Here is a 20,188-nt window from a genome sequence, read left to right on the forward strand (position 1 = left end):
CTGTTATCTGCAAGCTCTCCTTTCCCCTGGGCTTTGATGTTCCTGTGTCCTCTGAATCCCCCCTACCCTCACTCAAAGTCTGTATCAGCGTCTCCTCCAGCCAATGAGGGGAGGGGGGAGAGTCACTGAACACAGGTAAGATTTCAACACATAGCACCACGTAATTTCAGAAGAGGAGACATGGTAAGGAGCATAGTAACCCGTACCCTGTGTCTGTTCTTGGAAATGAACACAGTGCTATGTGTAGAGAGCATGCCTGTGTACAGTACATGGGAGGCGTGCAGATGACAACTCCCCCACATCTAAAGTGACCCTATTTTTTCCCCAAAGTCTCCTTTATTGTACATACAAATCATCCATCTGTCACTGATCCTATCCCACCCCCCAACACTCCAATGCCACTGATGTCATTCCCATCATCCCATGTACTCCTATACAGTCCCGTCAGCCCCATCCGTTGTACTCCTATACAGTCCTGTCATCCCCATCACATGTACTCCTATACAGCCCCATCCCCTATACAGTCCCATCATCCCCATCCCCCTTTAGTTACATTATCCCCTGTACTCCTATACAATCCCATCATCCCCATCCCTTGTACTCCTATACTGTACCATCCCCTGTACTCCTATACAATCTCATCATCCCCATCCCCTGTACTCATATACAATCCCATCATCCCCATACGTGCTCCTATACAATCCCATCATCCCCATCCCCTGTTCTCCTATACAATCTCATCTCCTGTACTCCTATACAATCCCATCACCCCCATCCCCTGTACTCCTATACAATCCCATCACCCCCTGTACTCTTATACAATCCCATCATCCCCATCCCCTGTACTCCTATACAATCCCATCATCCCCATCCCCTGTACTCCTATACAATCCCATCATCCCCATCCCCTGTACTCCTATACAATCCCATCATCCCCATCCCCTGTACTTCTATACAATCCCATCATCCCCATCCCTTGTACTCCTATACAATCCCATCTCCTGTACTCCTATACAATCCCATCTCCTGTACTCCTATACAATCCCATCTCCTGTACTCCTATACAATCCCATCTCCTGTACTCCTATACAATACCATCACCCCCATCCCCTGTACTCCTATACAATCCCATCATCCCCTTCCCCTGTGCTCCTATACATCCCTATCCCCTGTACAGTCACATCATCCCCATCCCTCATACCCCTTTACAGTCCCATTATTCCATGTACTCCTATACAATCCCCTTATCCCCATCCTCTGTACTCCTGTACAGTCCCATCATCCCCCATCCCCTGTACAGTCCCATCATCCCCCATCCCCTGTACAGTCCCATCATCCCCCATCCCCTGTACAGTCCCATCATCCCCCATCCCCTGTACAGTCCCATCATCCCCCATACAGTCCCATCATCCCCATCCCCTGTACAGTCCCATCATCCCACATCCCCTGTACAGTCCCATCACTCCCCATCCCCTGTAAAGTTCCATCATCCCTATCCCCTGTAAAGTTCCATCATCCCCCGTACTCCTATACAGTCCCATTATCCCCTGTACGCCTATACAATCCCATCATCCCAATCCCCTGTACTCCTATACATCCCCTGCACTGTCCCATCATCCCCTGTACTCCTATACAATCCTAACATCCCCTGTACTCCTATACAATCCCATGATCCCCTGTACTCTTATACAATCTCATCATCCCCATCCCTTGTACTCCTATACAATCCCATCATCCCCATCCCCTGTGCTCCTATACAATCCCATCATCCCCATCGCTCCTATACATCCCTATCATCCCCATCGCTCCTATACATCCCTATCTCCTGTACAGTCCCATCATCCCCATCCCTCATACTACTTTACAGTCCCATTATTCCATGTACTCCTATACAATCCCCTTATTCCCATCCTCTGTACTCCTATACAGTCCCATCATCCACATCCCCTGTACAGTCCTATCATCCCCATCCCTCGTACTCCTATACAGCCCTATTATCCCCTGTACTCCTATACAATCCCATCATCCCCATCCCCTGTACACCTATACATCCCCATTCCCTGTAAAGTCCCATCTCCATCCCCGAACCCCTTTACAGTCCCATCATCTCCATCCCCTGTACCCCTTTACAGTCCCATCATCCCCATCCACTGTATGCCTATACAAACCCATCATCCCCATCCCCCGTACTCCTATAAAGTCCCATCATCCCCTTACTCCTATACAGTACCATTATCCCCTGCACGCCTATACAATCCCATCATCTCAATCCCCTGTACTCATATACAGTCCCATCATCCCCTGTACTCCTATACATCCCCTGTACAGTCCCATCCCCTGTTCTCCTATATAATCCCTTCATCCCCACCCCCTGTACTCCTATACAATCCCATCATCCCCACCCCCTGTACTCCTATACAATCCCATCATCCCCACCCCCTGTACTCCTATACATCTCCATCCCCTGTACAGTCCCATCTTCCGATCCCTGTTACAGTCCCATCATCTCATCCCCTTTACAGTCTCATTATCCCCACCTCCTGTACATCCCCTGTAAAGTCCCATCATCCCCATCCCCTGTACTCCTATACAGTCCCATTACCCCCATCCCTTGTACTCCTATACAATCCCGTCATCCATATCCCCTGTTCTCCTATACAGTCCCGTCATCCCCATCCCCTGTACTCCTATACAGTCCCATCATCCCCATCCCCTGTACTCCTATACAGTCCCATCATCCCCTGTACTCCTATACAATCCCATCATCCCCTGTACGCCTATACAATCCCATCATCCCCTGTACTCCTATACAATCCCATCCCCATCCCCTGTACTCCTATACAGTCCCATCATAACCATCCCCTATAAAGTCCCATCATCCCCACCCCCTGTACTCCTATACAGTCCCATTATCCCCTGCACGCCTATACAGTCCCGTCATCCCCATCCCCTGTACTCCTATACAGTCCCGTCATCCCCATCCCCTGTACTCCTATACAGTCCCATCATCCCCATCCCCTGTACTCCTATACAGTCCCGTCATCCCCATCCCCTGTACTCCTATACAGTCCCATCTTCTCCATCTCCCGAACCCCTTTACAGTCCCATCATCTCATCCCCTTTACAGTCTCATTATCCTCATCCCCTTTACAGTCTCATTATCCCCATCCCCTGTGCGCCTATACATCCCCTGTAAAGTCCCATCATCCCCATCCCCTGTACACCTATACAATCCCATCATCCCCATCCCCTGTACTCCTATACAGTCCCATTATCCCCATCCCCTGTACTCCTATACATCCCCTGTACAGTCCCATCCCTTGTACTCCTATGCAGCCCCTTTATCCCCTGTAAAGTCCTGTCATTCCCATCCCCTGTACTCCTATACAATCTTGTCATCCCCATCCCCTGTACTCCTATACAGTCCCGTCATCCCCTGTACTCCTATACAGTCCCGTCATCCCCTGTACTCCTATACAGTCCCGTCATCCCCTGTACAGTCCCGTCATCCCCTGTACTTCTATACAGTCCCGTCATCCCCTGTACTTCTATACAGTCCCGTCATCCCCTGTACTCCTATACAGTCCCGTCATCCCCTGTACTCCTATACAGTCCCGTCATCCCCACCCCCTGTACTCCTATACAGTCCCGTCATCCCCTGTACTCCTATACAGTCCCGTCATCCCCTGTACTCCTATACAGTCCCGTCATCCCCTGTACTCCTATACAGTCCTGTCATCCCCTGTACAGTCCCGTCATCCCCTGTACTCCTATACAGTCCCATCATCCCCACCCCCTGTACGCCTATACAGTCCCATCATCCCCTGTACTCCTATACAGTCCCATCTTCATCTCCCGAACCCCTTTACAGTCCCATCATCTCATCCCCTTTACAGTCTCATTATCCCCATCCCCTGTACGCCTATACATCCTCTGTAAAGTCCCATCATCCCCATCCCCTGTACGCCTATACAGTCCCATTATCCCCATCCCCTGTACTCCTATACAGTCCCGTCATTCCCATCCCCTGTACTCCTAGACAGTTCCGTCATTCCCATCCCCTGTACTCCTAGACAGTCCCGTCATTCCCATCCCCTGTACTCCTAGACAGTCCCGTCATTCCCATCCCCTGTACTCCTAGACAGTCCCGTCATTCCCATCCCCTGTACTCCTAGACAGTCCCGTCATTCCCATCCCCTGTACTCCTAGACAGTCCCGTCATTCCCATCCCCTGTACTCCTAGACAGTCCTGTCATCCCCTGTACTCCTATACAATCCCATCATCCCCATCCCCTGTACTCTATACAATCCCATCATCCCCATCCCCTGTACTCCGATACAATCCCATCATCCCCATCCCCTGTACTGCTATACATCTCCACCCCCTGTACAGTCCCATCTTCTCCATCTCCCGAACCCCTTTACAGTCCCATCATCTCATCCCCTTTACAGTCTCATTATCCCCATCTCCTGTACTCCTATACATCCCCTGTAAAGTCCCATCATCCCCATCCCCTTTACTCCTATACAGTCCCATTATCCCCATCCCCTGTACTCCTATACAGTCCCGTCATCTCCGTCCCCTGTACTCCTATACAGTCCCGTCATCCCCTGTACTCCTATACAGTCCCATCATCCCCATCCCCTGTACTCCTATACAGTCCCATCATCCCCATCCCCCGTACTCCTATACAGTCCCATCATCCCCATCCCCTGTACTCCTATACAGTCCCATCATCCCCATCCCCTGTACTCCTATACAGTCCCATCATTCCCATCCCCTGTACTCCTATACAGTCCCATCATCCCCATCCCCTGTACTCCTATACAATCTCATCATTACCATCCCCTGTACTCTATATAATCCCATCATCCCCATCCCCTGTACAGTGTCCCACCATTCCCTGTAAAGTTCAATCATCCCCAACCCCCTTTACAGTCCCATCATCCCCTGTACTCCTATACAATCCCATCATCCCCATCCCCTGTGCTCCTATACATCCCTATCTCCTGTACAGTCCCATCATCCCCCATACCCCTTTACAGTCCCATTATTCCATGTACTCCTATACAATCCCCTTATCTCCATCCTCTGTACTCCTTTACAGTCCCATCATCCCCATCTCCTGTACAGTCCCATTATCCCCCATCTCCTGTCCAGTCCCATCATCCCCCATCCCCTGTAAAGTTCCATCATCCCCATCGCCCGTACTCCTATACAGTCCCATTATCCCCTATACAATCCCATCATCCCAATCCCCTGTACTCCTATACAGTCCCATCATCCCCATCCACTGTATGCCTATACAAACCCATCATCCCCATCCCCCGTACTCCTATAAAGTCCCATCATCCCCTTACTCCTATACAGTACCATTATCCCCTGCACGCCTATACAATCCCATCATCTCAATCCCCTGTACTCATATACAGTCCCATCATCCCCTGTACTCCTATACATCCCCTGTACAGTCCCATCCCCTGTTCTCCTATGCAGCCCCTTTATCCCCTGTACTCCTATATAATCCCTTCATCCCCACCCCCTGTACTCCTATACAATCCCATCATCCCCACCTCCTGTACTCCTATACAATCCCATCATCCCCACCCCCTGTACTCCTATACAATCCCATCATCCCCACCCCCGGTACTCCTATACAGTCCCATTATCCCCATCCCTTGTACTCTTATACAGTCCCGTCATTCCCATCCCCTGTACTCCTAGACAGTCCCGTCATCCCCTGTACTCCTATACAGTCCTGTCATCCCCTGTACTCCTATACAGTCCTGTCATCCCCTGTACTCCTATACAGTCCTGTCATCCCCTGTACTCCTATACAATCCCATCATCCCCATCCCCTGTACTCCGATACAATCCCATCATCCCCATCCCCTGTACTGCTATACATCTCCACCCCTGTACAGTCCCATCTTCTCCATCTCCCGAACCCCTTTACAGTCCCATCATCTCATCCCCTTTACAGTCTCATTATCCCCATCTCCTGTACATCCCCTGTAAAGTCCCATCATCCCCATCCCCTGTACTCCTATACAGTCCCATCATCCCCATCCCCTGTACTCCTATACAGTCCCATCATCCCCATTCCCTGTACTCCTATACAGTCCCATCATCCTCATCCCCTGTACTCCTATACAGTCCCATCATCCTCATCCCCTGTACTCCTATACAGTCCCATCATTCCCATCCCCTGTACTCCTATACAGTCCCATCATCCCCATCCCCTGTACTCCTATACAATCTCATCATTACCATCCCCTGTACTCTATATAATCCCATCATCCCCATCCCCTGTACAGTCCCACCATTCCCTGTAAAGTTCAATCATCCCCATCCCCCTTTACAGTCCCATCATCCCCTGTACTCCTATACAATCCCATCATCCCCATCCCCTGTGCTCCTATACATCCCTATCTCCTGTACAGTCCCATCATCCCCCATACCCCTTTACAGTCCCATTATTCCATGTACTCCTATACAATCCCCTTATCTCCATCCTCTGTACTCCTTTACAGTCCCATCATCCCCATCCCCTGTACAGTCCCATTATCCCCCATCTCCTGTCCAGTCCCATCATCCCCCATCCCCTGTAAAGTTCCATCATCCCCATCGCCCGTACTCCTATACAGTCCCATTATCCCCTATACAATCCCATCATCCCAATCCCCTGTACTCCTATACAGTCCCATCATCCCCATCCCCTGTACACCTATACAATCCCATCATCCCCACCCCCTGTACTCCTTTACATCCCCATTCCCTGTACAGTCCCATCTCCATCCCCCGAACCCCTTTACAGTCCCATCATCCCCATCCCCCGTACTCCTATACAGTCCCATCATCTCCATCCCCTGTACCACTTTACAGTCCCATCATCCCCATCCACTGTATACCTATACAATCTCATCATCCCCATCCCCTGTACTCCTATAGAGTCCCATCATCCCCTGTACTCCTATACAATCCTATCATCCCCATCCCCTGTACTCCTATACGTCCCTATCCCCTGTACAGTCCCATCATTCCCATCCCCTGTACTCCTATACAATCCCATCATCACCATCCCCTATACTCATATACAGTCCCATTATCCCTGTACTCCTATACAGTCCCATCATCCCAATCCCCTGTACTCCTATACAGTCCCATCATCCCCACCCCCTGTACTCTTATACATCCCCTGTACAGTCCCATCCCCTGTACTCCTATGCAGCCCCTTTATCCCCTGTAAAGTCCCATCATCCCCATCCCCTGTACGCCTATACAGTCCCATTATCCCCATCCCCTGTACTCCTATACAGTCCCATCATCCCCATCCCCCATACTCCTATACAGTCCCATCATCTCCATCCCCTGTACCCCTTTACAGTCCCATCATCCCCATCCCCTGTACTCCTATACAATCCCATCATCCCCTGTACTCCTATACAATCCCATCATCCCCATCCCCTGTACTCCTATACAGTCCCATCATCCCCATCCCCTGTACTCCTATGCAGCCCCTTTATCCCCTGTAAATTCCCATCATCCCCATCCCCTGTACGCCTATACAATCCCATCATCCCCATCCCCTGTACTCCTATACAGTCCCGTCATCCCCATCCCCTGTACTCCTATACAGTCCCGTCATCTCCATCCCCTGTACTCCTATACAGTCCCGTCATCTCCATCCCCTGTACTCCTATACAGTCCCGTCATCCCCTGTACTCCTATACAGTCCCGTCATCCCCTGTACTCCTATACAGTCCCGTCATCCCCATCCCCTGTACTCCTATACAGCCCCATCATCCCCATCCCCTGTACTCCTATACAGGCCCATCATCCCCATTCCCTGTACTCCTATACAATCCCATCATCCCCATCCCCTGTACAGTCCCATCTTCTCCATCTCCCGAACCCCTTTACAGTCCCATCATCTCATCCCCTTTACAGTCTCATTATCCCCATCTCCTGTACTCCTATACATCCCCTGTAAAGTCCCATCATCCCCATACCCTGTACTCCTATACAATCCCATCATCCTCATCCCCTGTACTCCTATACATCCCCTGTACAGTCCCACCATCCCCTGTAAAGTTCAATCATCCCCATCCCCTGTAGAGGTCAATCATCCCCATCCCCCTTTACAGTCCCATTATCCCCTGTACTCCTATACAATCCCAGATCCTATATCATTTAGAAACATATCAAAAAGGGTCCTAACACCGAACCGTACAATGGGGTACCCCACTGATAATCTTAGACCCGGGGTAGGCAACCTCGGCCCTCCAGCTGTGATGAAACTACAAGTCCCATGAGACATTGCAAGACCCTGACAATCACAGGCATGGCTCCTAGAGGCAGAGGCATGATGGGATTTGTCGTTTCACCACAGCTGGAGTGCCGAGGTTGCCTACCCCTGCCTTAGACCATTCAGAGTAAGAATCATTAATCACTACTCTCTGAATTAGATTTTTTTAGCCAGTTTTCTATCCTTTTACAAACTGATCTTTGCAAGCCTGTAGACTTTACCTTACACATTAGTCGTGTGTGGGGAACTGTGTCAAACGCTTTTGCAAAATTCAAGTATATTACGTCTGTAGCCACCCCTCTGTCCAAGAGTTTACTTACCTCCACAAAAAGAAATCGGGATAGTTTGGCAACTTCTGTCTTTAATAAATCCATGCTGTCTGTTGCCTAAAATATTTTTTCCAACAAGAACTCATGTATGCGGTCTTTTATTAAACTCTCCAGTGTATTCCCAACTATAGAAGTTAAACTAACAGGTTTATAATTATTTGGTAAAGACTTTTAATGCCTTTTTAAATATAAGCACATTGGCCCTACGCCAATCCAGTGGTACCATACCAGTCATTAACAAGTCCCTAAAAATTTGAAACAATGGCTTTGAAATGACAGAGCTCAATTATTTTAGGATCAGTGGGTGGATGCCATTTGGTCCAGGTGCTTTATCCACATTTATTCTGTCTAAATATTTCTGGACCATATCACATTTGAGCCATTGTTGTTCATTTGGGTCTGTGTCAATACCATCCCCATCATGGACATGAGCTCCCCCATGCTCCTTTGTATACACAGAGCTGAGGAAAGTATTTAATAAATTTACCTTCTCTTTGTCCCCAGTTACCCACTCTAGATTATTTTGTAAAGGGCCTACATGCTCAGACCTGACCTTTTTACTATTAATATATTTGAAGATTTTTTGGGGTTTGTCCTACTAGCTTTTGAATCTGTCATTCGTTTTGAATTTTTTTGTCCTTTTTTCCTTTTATCACATTCTTTTATATTCTTTGTAACATTTAAACGATGGTAGTGTTCCTTCATTGTTACATTTTTTAAAAGCTCTTTTCTTATTATTTATAGCTTTTTTTTAACTTTGGGTGTGAGCCACATAGGTTTTATTTTTAGCCTTTTAAACTTATTGCCCATGGGAATATACTTTGCATATAGTCTTTTTAAAGAATTCCCAGTTTTGTTCATCGATACCAATATTTCCTTCCAGTCTAAGTCTTGGAGAGCAGCCCTCATCTTTGGTAGATTTGCTCTCTTAAGGTTAAGTGTGTTTATCTTTCCTGCGTGTTTGTTGCTTACAGCTAACATTAAATTCAATTAAATCATTTTATGGTCACTGCTACCCAGATATTCTTTTATATGAATATTGGTAATAAGTTATGCATGGTTTGAGATTACCGGGTCCAGCAGAGCATCATTCCTAGTTGGGGTCACAAATTCGAGCATAAAATTGTCTTGGTTTATAAATTTTTGCTCTTTAACTGTCCCAGCAGTGCCATTACTCTAGTCGATTTCCAGGTAGTTAAAATCCTCCATTATCACTGTCCCAGCCCTTTCCACCTGTGCAAGGAGCTGTTCTCCACCTTCTCATTAACACTAGGATGTCTATAACAAATTCCAATGATAACCTTTGTAGTACGCACACCCATGTACAGTTCCAACCATAATGCTTCAGACTCCTCACACTCTCCATCAACTAGGTCCTCTTTCACACTCACTTTGAGATCACTTCTCACATAGAGACAGATACCACCACCCCTCCGTTTTACTCTGCCTTTCCAAAAGAGAGCATAGCCAGGAATATTATTAGCCCAGTCATGTTAAGAATGAAGCCAAGATTCAGCAATACCAATTAAATAATAGTTCTCCTTGTGCACCAGATCTTCTCTCACCTATTTTGCTTGGTAGGCTTCTGGCATTGGTGAACACTAATTCATTGTCACATTTTGCACACATATGTTGCATATTTTTTGTTTTAGTGCAACTAGTACCCATTTCCAATGAATGTTTGTAACACGGGAACCCTCATATCATCTGCCATAACCCTCCCCCATCTTTCCCCATTCCACCAACCAATAGGGGCTGACCCCTGTCTGACCTATTATAATCTAATTCACCCTCCCCCCTCAATCCTAGTTTAAATACGCCTCCAGCCTTCATCTTAATGGATATGCATTTGGCGGCCTCTTCTTCAAACCAAGCCAAAGTTTATCAGTCTAGTTGGTCACAGGTCTGCATGTGTGTAGCTTCTACTATTACTTTAGAGTCTTTGTTGTGATCTCCGAGAATGAATTACTTCACAGAACAAGCAGCTAGAGAGGTCAGTGAAGGCTTTTTTAAAAACCTATTTTCCTGCTTGTTATAAAAAGGGCTTTTTTCAGCCGAAACGTAGCACTCACCCAGGGTTGCCAACCGTTCTTATTTGATTGACAGTTTGTAAAAAAAAAACACCTGATTTCTCCTGTTTGTAAATGCCCAAGGACAGGAGAACTGTCCATGAAAATACAGTGCAGTGGGTGGAATATCCTGTGTTTTCACTCTAACATAGGTTCCACCAACCACCACTCCCAGCTCTAGTGGTTAGTTGCTAGGACCACCTGGCCCAGCATTCAGAGAAGACAAATTCCTCCTCCAGACCTGCTCTGTCCCACCTTCCACCTGTTCTGTAGCTGCCTGCTATGCTGAGAAGTAAGGGACCCTGCTGTAACGGGGGGTAGGGGACTCTGATTGAATGTGGGTGGGGGGGAACTCTGGGGACCCTGATTAAATGCAAGGGTGGGACTCTGGGGACCATAATTCAATGGGGGTGAGGGGGAGCTCTGGGGGACCCTAGTGTAAGGAGGGGAGGACTCTGGGGACCTTGCTGTAATGCGAGGAGACTCTGGGGACCCTAATGTGTATGTGGGGGGGACTCTGAGGACCCTGATTTAATATCTCTAGGGATCCAGGTGTAATAGGGAATCATTGAGGACTATGATGCAAGGGGGAGGGATCTGTGGGAATTAGTGTAAGGCTGAGGCAGGTCAGCCTGTGTTTGTAGGAGGCGTTGGGCTGCATAAAGCCTGCCCTCCTTCCCTGTCGACGGTGGCTCACGTATGAGCATAATTTCGGGGCGACTATTTCCTGACATCACTTCTGTTTTTTCGAGGATACTGTGCGGTCGCTTCCACCCCTCTCCTCTCTTGTGTAGGACAGCGGTGTCCTCACTGTTCGGTTGGAGGCTTCATTACGTGATGGGGCAGGTAAGGGGGGGATGTTCTTCCCTCCGGTCCTTGGTTAGGGCATTTGCTTTCATGGAGGATATTACTGCCACACGTTCCACGGCACTACCCATGTTTTCATGTCATTGCTCTACTATAGTTTCCTGCTACATACTGGCACACCATTTATGTAATTTCTACTGCGGTTACTGTTTCACCATCAGTGTCATTACTACTGCTATTATGTCACTACCAAATTTCCGATACCATCATACTTTGGGCTCATGGGCTGGACACTGTTTTCATCACTATCACAGGTACTGCTGCCATGATAAACTTGAAAGGATTTTTTTTTGCTTGCACAGCACACTTTGGTTAAGGCACTGCTGGTTCCACTTGTTTCCCTGGGGTGTCAGCAGGTGCACCCAGTTACAAGGGCTTAAAGGGGGGGTTGGGAAGGCTGTTTCGGGTGGGTTACTTTGTTGGGGAGTGTTTGTTTCAGAGCAGATGCCGGTCAGCTCGGCCTGGGCTGTACAGGCACGGGGGGGGGGCTCTGCTGCAGGGGTGTTTACATATTTCAGGGGGTATTTTTTTTTCATTTCAGGGGAGAAGTTTCTCACATTTTTAATTGGTTCAGGTCCCACTTAGGCACCAAGTCTCACACTCCTGCTGCTGTCACGGTATTGTGGTTTTAGTATGATTACATTCCAGGATACGGCCAGCGGGGCACCCCATTTTCCAGGGCAAGGGGTCATATGAGCACGCATGTCTTCACGGCATATATAGTGTAGAAGAATCATGGTCCTAGATTAGTCACATACATGTACGTATTCATACTGAGTGGTAGTTTTGTATGCTTATGTCCCTTTTCCAGAGTTGGTTTTCTACACAACAGGACTCAAGTGTTATTTTGCAGTTTCAGCCTTTTTTCAGGTATGTATCGTTTGTTTTCCTCTCAACGGATTTTCAGGGGTGGTTATTTTCATTTCTCAAACCTGACTCATTGGTACATAAGCGTGGTTTCTAAGTGGTAGCTTTGTGTTTTGTTTTCTTTCCATAGTGGTGTTAACTACGGTTCAACATATCCTCAGTTATTTTGTTTTGTTTTCTTCCCGAATCAGTTAATTCCAGGTTGGTTTCTTGTTTTACCATTTCACAGTACATGTCGTTTCTTACACCTTGGGTCTCACGGCCATACACCCTGTAGTATTACCCATCACGTCTATGGGTGTCAAATGGATTGAGATGATCGTTTTTAATTGGCTTGTACAGTGGCAAGTCTCCTCATGAGTTCTACGCTGCTTACGTTTAGATTTTGTCATGCAGACACATTTCACTACTTATGTCATTTGGGCTGAGCACATTCAGGCTCTTCGGGCTTGAGTTTACGTTTGGGGGTCTACTAGGTTTCAGGGGTGCCACGAAGCGGACTTGTTAAGTTTCTACACATACTTCCCGGCATTTGGTTCTCACGTTAATTTCTGTTGTCACATTCTTGTTAGCGTCACATCTTCACGATTAGGTCATGGCATTACCACTGTAGCACTACCTATCAAATTTATAGGTACATACAGATTGAGATGGTCGTTTCTATTTAGCTTGTACGGTGGCAAGTCTCCTCATCTGTTCTCACATGACTCATGCTAAGATAATTTCTCTACTCACATTGGTAGCCTGACATGCATGGTGCCCGGGTTTTGGTCTTAGACCAGCTCGTGAGGGCAACAGCGGACAGGACTAGGGATAGTCCACTATTGCCTTTCCCTAGTGCTCCCCTCTCTACAGCTCAGTTCAAGCATCATTGCCGCACCCTACTGTCCAATTTGGGTTTGGCTTTCAAAGCATATTTGGACCATTCTTTCAGAATTGGGGCAGCTTCCGCAGCTTCCTGCCAAGGGGTCCCTGTTCATGTGATCAAAAAATTAGGTAGATGGAAGTCATCTTGCTTAAACGTTACATTTCAGTTTTTGCAATAAATCTTTGATAGCTTCATCCTACTGTCTTTATTTTTGCCCCCTTTTAGGCATACTGACCACGGCACACCCCAGGTCAATTTTCTGTGTCTTCTTCCTTTCCTAAAACAATCCATAAGGAGACTCTGAGTACAAGTGTAAGGCTGACCGCAGGTCAGCCTGTGTTTGTAGGAGGAGTTGGGCTGCATAAAGCCTGCCCTCCGTCCCTCCTTCCCTTTCGATGGTGGCTAACGCATCCCACCCACCCATTCCCTTTCTTTCTTTTACTTTACATTTTAATTTTATACTTGGGTATGACCTCCTTTAGGCATACTGACCACGTGACCATGGCACACCCCAGGTCAATTTTCCGTGTCTTCTTCCTTTCCTAAAACAATCCATAAGGAGACTCCAAGTACAAATGAAATTAAGATCTACAAGGGAAAAAAAAAACATGCAGCAAGTGCATTTCCACTGATGTGTAGGTAAAGGTGGTGTTTGTATGAAAAAATTAACTTCATGAATACCCAAGTGGAGAATACACTGCTCTTTGGGAAGATTAGTCACTTTAAGGACTGATGCACTATTATAGCATTTCACACTAAGGCCTCAAGGAACACAGGGCTTAATAAAAGCGCCTTTGTTAGCCTGTGTGTCCATGCAAACCTAGGAGTTTACAGGCTGGCAAAAAAAAAAAAAAAAAAAAACCATCACCAGTGTGTTCAGAAGAGGAGCTTTTTGGCAGGTGAAAATGTGTGTAAATGCAATTCGCGCTTGGGTGTCCATTCATTACACTTGCCAGAATATTCTGGCCAATGTAAACCATACTGTAAATGCTTGACGTACCTAAACGCATATGTAATATGCAGCTTTTGGGACTTTAAGCTGCTTTTTTCTGCCAGGAGTAAAAGGCGTTAAAAAAAAAATGTAAATGTTCTGTGTGCATACTGCGCGTATGCCCACTATTGTTAAAATGCATGAGACTGCAAGTAATTTTATTCTTTATTTTGTGGTCGGGGAGAAAAAGGTCATGCGTGCCTACTGTACATGCACATTGTTTTTTTTTTTTCAATGTAAGTTAATTTTACTTAGCAGCTGATATAATAGAGTATGTTTTTAAAGATTTCTGTACATGCATTTTTATATATGATTCTTTGGGATTTTTTAAAAGTGGTTGTAAACCTCAGTCATGAAATCTGAACAAAGCACATACTGTATATATGTAGCGTTTACTTGTCCATCTCCAAAGCTCAAGTGTCATTTCTCTCTGGTGCTTCATTCCTCTGTTATCAGCATTAATCAGTCCTAAGAAGTTTTCCTAACACAAGAGATACATTTGTGATGGGGGAGGGAGCTCAGCACATAGCTTGTATATTCAGAACACAGCTCTGTATCCTTCCTTTGTTCTTGTGCAGTGTGTGGAGAGGGGGGCATGTCCCTTTACTCCAATCAGCTCACACACCAACTGCAGCTCTCCACCCACGCCTCCTTGGAAAAGAATACTGCAGATAAATAGGTAAAACCTATGTAGGAGGATTTGTTTTATCTCTGTGTATCACCTGAAGCTATTCACTTCACTGGGTACATGAGAGAATATACAACCATTTTAATTTTACAGTGGAGTGCAAAATTAGGAAAGGTGGAGAAAGAGTATGGTTATACCTCTAATATGTTTGGTATTATGTCCTTCTCACATAGTTTCAAGAACTTATCTTTGTCAAAGTTTGGATCAACCTTCAGAATTTCTGTCAGTACCTCTGACATTTCTGTCTTGGAAAACATTCCACCTGGAAAAGAGACAGACTAAGAATTAAAAGGACTAAGGAAAGTGTGCAATATTATCGGTTTTGCATATTCATAACTTCCATGCACTTTTTAGAAAAGATTCTTCAAAAATGGGGTTCAACATATTACTACTGACTAAAAATGACTATAACCTAACAGTGCTTACCTCTCATTGGGTACAGTTTCTGCACCATTGCGAGTGTCAAAAGCCTAATCCTAAGCTATACAATATCAACATTCTTATACAGTATAAGAAAAAGTTATCATGAATTTTCACAGGAAATAGCATATAAATTAGTCTTACAAAATAGTAAAAAAAAAGATTTTTACAGAGAGCAAAAAATAATATTTTTTTCTTCCAGCATTATTTGGGAGTGACAGCAGACCTCTGTAGTCCCTAAAAAGAAGACACAGTAAGATCTTGTACTTAGAACTGCCATCAGCTGACAGTTGAGCTTTTTAAACACGTGACCTAAGGAGCATATAGCAGCCTTGTACACCTGGGAGACAAAATGTGAATGCTAAAAGGCATCTATTGCTCTGGTAGAGTAAAAGGTGGCAGGCAACAGGGGCTCCTAAACCCTAATAGAATATATCTGGGCTATAACCCAGAGAGAACCCTCTGTAATAACAATGAGTCATTTTACAAAAGGGAGCAGTGGAAGACAAGTAGATCCTGACCTCCTTCACAATGTTCAAGTAATGAAGGTCAAACTCCTTAGGATTAGAAGAGGGAAGACCAATACTACCTATAGGTAAATAAAGGTTTAAGATCGCCATGTCTTTGTAAAGAATGAGAAAAAGCAGCTTACAGGATATAATCACCAGCTACAACACCCTTCAAACTGAAGTAATGTTAGTAAAAAAAAAAAAACAGACAATAGAGTTTTGTCTGTCAGCTTACCTGTCTCCATGTGCTCATCTCTAAAGACCAGCTGACTCTCACCTGACTGGTTTTATAGACAACAGTAAAGTTAGCCTGATTTTTGCTATATTGTGAAAGATAATGTTACGCCGAGCAAATTGATACCCAACAAGTCATGCTTCAAAATTCGTGGAATGGCAAACTTTGACTCTAAAAAAAAACTCCATAGGCGACGTTTGAAAATTTCTACAGGTTACCAGTTTTGAGTTACAAAGGAAGTCTTGGGCTAGAATTATTGCTCTCGCTCTAACGATCACGGCGATCCCTCAAGTGTGGCTTGACAGTTTTCATATGCGAGTGCGACTTACATATATGCCTTCGCTTCTGCGCGCAAGCTTGGCGGGACGGGGTGCTTTACATTTTTTTTTCCTTAATTATTTTACTTATTTTTACACTATCCTTTAAAAAAAAAAAAAAATTGGGCCACTTTTATTCCTATTACAAGGAATGTAAACATGACAGGACCTCTTTAATGTGAGACCTGGGGTCAAAAAGACCTCAGATCTCACATTTACACTTAAAAGCAATAATAATAATAAAAAAAAAGTATTTTTTTCAATAAAAAAAAAATTCCCCTTCAAGACCATCGGGTGGAAGTGACGTGTGACGTCACTTCCGTCATCCAATGGTATGGAGCTGAGTGGGGGCCATCTTTCCCTCATTCGACTCCATGCCTCAGAGGGGAAAGGACCCAATCGTCTCCACCGCTACCGACAGCTCTGGTAATCAGCAGATACCACCAGGGAATGGCGGGAACCTCTCCCGCCGCCAAGTGATCTCGCTGCGAATCCGCCGCAGAGACCACTTTTATCTGAAAGCGGACTGCCTGCTCTTTAAAAAGATACCGGGGTTATGGCAGCTATCTGCTGCCATAACAACGGTATTCAACATCAAACAGTCGACGTACAATGACGACGGGAGGTCCGTAAGTAGTTAAAAGAATAACGACCAAACTAGTTGATCTCAAAGATCGGTCACGCCGTAATAATATAAAGTTTTGCAGCATCCCTGAAACAGTCACACAGCCGCTACTTCATGACTCCATTCACCAACTGCTATTTGAGCTAGTACCATCTGTGTCAGGCATGAAGCTCCAAATGTAGAAAAGCCAGAATGTGAAACAGTCCACATTCGCACTACAAAAAGAGATCCAGTGTTTCCATGGAGCTGTCGTCTTCCTTCAGGAAACTAATTTTCTCAAGCGGGCCCCACCGCAATGCTCTCAAACACTTCCCAGAAATATTTATGGCAAATACGGACAAGAAGAAAGCAGGCAATATTGATTGCTCTCAAAAATTCTCTTAAATCCTCTCTACTTGATAGCAATGGTAGATTTATTATATTGGTTTGTGAAATAGATGATGTGTGGTTAACCTATATGGTCCCAATGTGAAACAGACCACCTTTCTGAGAAAACTCTTTAAATAAATTAACCTTTGCTGTCAAGGCCACTTGATCATAGGAGGAGACTTCAACTCTATTATAGATTCTTCAATAGACACCACAGCTAAATCTTTTTTTACAAAACAAAGGTGCTTTATTGTTGTCAAAACGGGCAAGACAGAGCATACAGATTAGCTTAGAACAAAGCCTTACAAAATGCTTGGATATCATACAGAAAATAGGACAATACACAACCGTAATTGATTAAGCATACGATGGCAATCGGAGAAAACAGCTGCAGGATTGAGCAGGAGAAATAAACTTATGGCTAATGCATTTACACATCCCCCTCCCTTCATGCCTCTATGTGCTTGCCCATGGAGCCCACACTTTGTCATATTTCCTTTGACAGCCTCTATTAATGTAGGTCAATCTATACATGGGCAGGGCTGTATCTATCAAGGCTTACCAGGAGGAGAGAGAAGGGGCAAGATGGATATCCACTTCAGGAGAATCTCCTTCTTTGCATAAAACAGGAGGTAGGATATCAGCAGTTTCAAGTGATGGGAACGCTGCGCATCATCATGAACCCCTGGTAGAGCCAACTCGGGTGTAACTGGAAGGGACAACTGTAGCCTAAGATTAATTTCGCCAAAGACCTCTGACCAAAATTATGTTATAATCGGGCATTCCCAGAACATATGAAAGACGCCACTTGTAACCTGCACTTGGGGCATATCAGGTCTCGGTCCGGGAAAATAGGATGTCATTTCTGAGGAGTGTAATATACCCTGTGTAGGAACTGAACCTGAATAAGCTTATCCCTAGAGGAGATTACCAACCTGGGTCCCTGTTCCAAGCAGTCATCCCAGTCCTTCCTGTCCAGTGACGGTATATATCACTCTGCCACACCCTCCACAGCCCCTCCATCTTAGGGGAGTCAGTGCCCAGAAGCGCAGTATACAGTGGGGCAAAAAAGTATCTAGTTGGCCACCAATTGTGCAAGTTCTCCCACTTAAACCGATGAGAGAGGCCTGTAATTGTCATCATAGGTATACCTCAACTATGAGAGACAAAATGTGGAAACAAATCCAGACAATCAGATTGTCTGATTTTTGAAACAATTTATTTGCAAATTATGGTGGAAAATAAGTCACCCGGTCACCTACAAACAAGCAAGATTTCTGGCTCTCACAGACAGTCTTCTTCTTTAAGAGGCTCCTCTGTCCTCCACTCGTTACCTGTATTAATGGCACCTGTTTGAACTTGTTATCAGTATAAAAGACACCTGTCCACAACCTCAAACAGTCACACGCCAAACTCCACTATGGTGAAGACCAAAGAGCTGTCGAAGGACACCAGAAACAAAATTGTCAACCTGCACCAGGCTGGGAAGACAATCTGCAATAGGCAAGCAGCTTGGTGTGAAGAAATCAATTGTGGCAGCAATAATTAGAAAATGAAAGACATACAAGACCACTGATGATCTCCCTCGATCTCGGGCTCCACGCAAGATCTCATCCCGTTGGGTCAAAATGATCACAAGAACGGTGAGCAAAAATCTCAGAACCACACGGGAGGACCAAGTGAATGACCTGCAGAGAGCTGGGACCAACGTAACAAAGGCTACCATCAGTAACACACTACGCCGCAAGGGACTCAGATCTTGCAGTGCCAGACGTGTCCCCCTGCTTAAGCCAAAACATGTCCGGGCCCGTCTGAGGTTTGCTAGAGAGCATTTGGATGATCCAGAAGAGGATTGGGAGAATGTCATATGGTCAGATGAAACCAAAGTAGAACTGTTTGGTAGAAACACAACTCGTAATGTTTGGAGGAGAGAGAATGCTGAGTTGCAACCAAAGAACACCATACCTACTGTGAAGCATGGGGGTGGCAACATCATGCTTTGGGGCTGTCTCTCCAACAGGAACAGGATGACTGATCCGTGTACATGAAAGAATGAATGGGGCTATGTATCGTGAGATTTTGAGTGCGAACCTCCTCCCATCAGCAAGGGCATTGAAGATGAAACGTGGCTGGGTCTTTCGGCATGACAATGATCCCAAACACACAGCAACGAAGGAGTGGCTTCGTAAGAAGCATTTCAAGGTCCTGGAGTGGCCTAGCCAGTCTCCAGATCTCAACCCCATAGAAAACCTTTGGAGGGAGTTGAAAGTCCGTGTTGCCCAGCGACAGCCCCAAAACATCACTGCTCTAGAGGAGATCTGCATGGAGGAATGGAATGGGCCAACATACCAGCAACAGTGTGTGACAACCTTGTGAAGACTTACAGAAAACGTTTGACCTCTGTCATTGCCAACAAAGGATATATAACAAAGTATTGAGATGAACTTTTGATATTGACCAAATACTTATTTTCCACCATAATTTGCAAATAAATTCTTTCCAAATCAGACAATGTGATTGTCTGGATTTGTTTCCACATTTTGTCTCTCATAGTTGAGGTATACCTATGACGACAATTACAGGCCTCTCATCTTTTTTAAGTGGGAGAACTTGCACAATTGGTGGCTGACTAAATACTTTTTTGCCCCACTGTATAAGGTTGATAAGGGTTTTTTCTAAATCACCGGGGGAGACTAAGTCCTCAATAGGGTCGGCCTGGAGGAGC

The 20,188-nt window shown here is 45.7% G+C and overlaps 1 protein-coding gene across 4 annotated transcripts in view; it reads right to left on the reverse strand.

The window, feature by feature from the left end:
• Window positions 1–20,188, reverse strand: part of TIMM44 (translocase of inner mitochondrial membrane 44) — an 822,359-nt gene that overhangs the window by 205,404 nt on the left and 596,767 nt on the right. For all 4 annotated transcript variants that reach the window (XM_073594831.1, XM_073594823.1, XM_073594814.1 and 1 more), the window contains one exon: window positions 15,126–15,250. In XM_073594831.1, coding sequence (XP_073450932.1) covers window positions 15,126–15,250 — 125 coding nt within the window. The remainder of the gene's footprint in view (window positions 1–15,125; window positions 15,251–20,188) is intronic.

This window comes from Aquarana catesbeiana, linkage group LG01 (assembly GCF_042186555.1).
Source record: "Aquarana catesbeiana isolate 2022-GZ linkage group LG01, ASM4218655v1, whole genome shotgun sequence".
NCBI classification, from domain to species: Eukaryota; Metazoa; Chordata; class Amphibia; order Anura; family Ranidae; genus Aquarana; species Aquarana catesbeiana.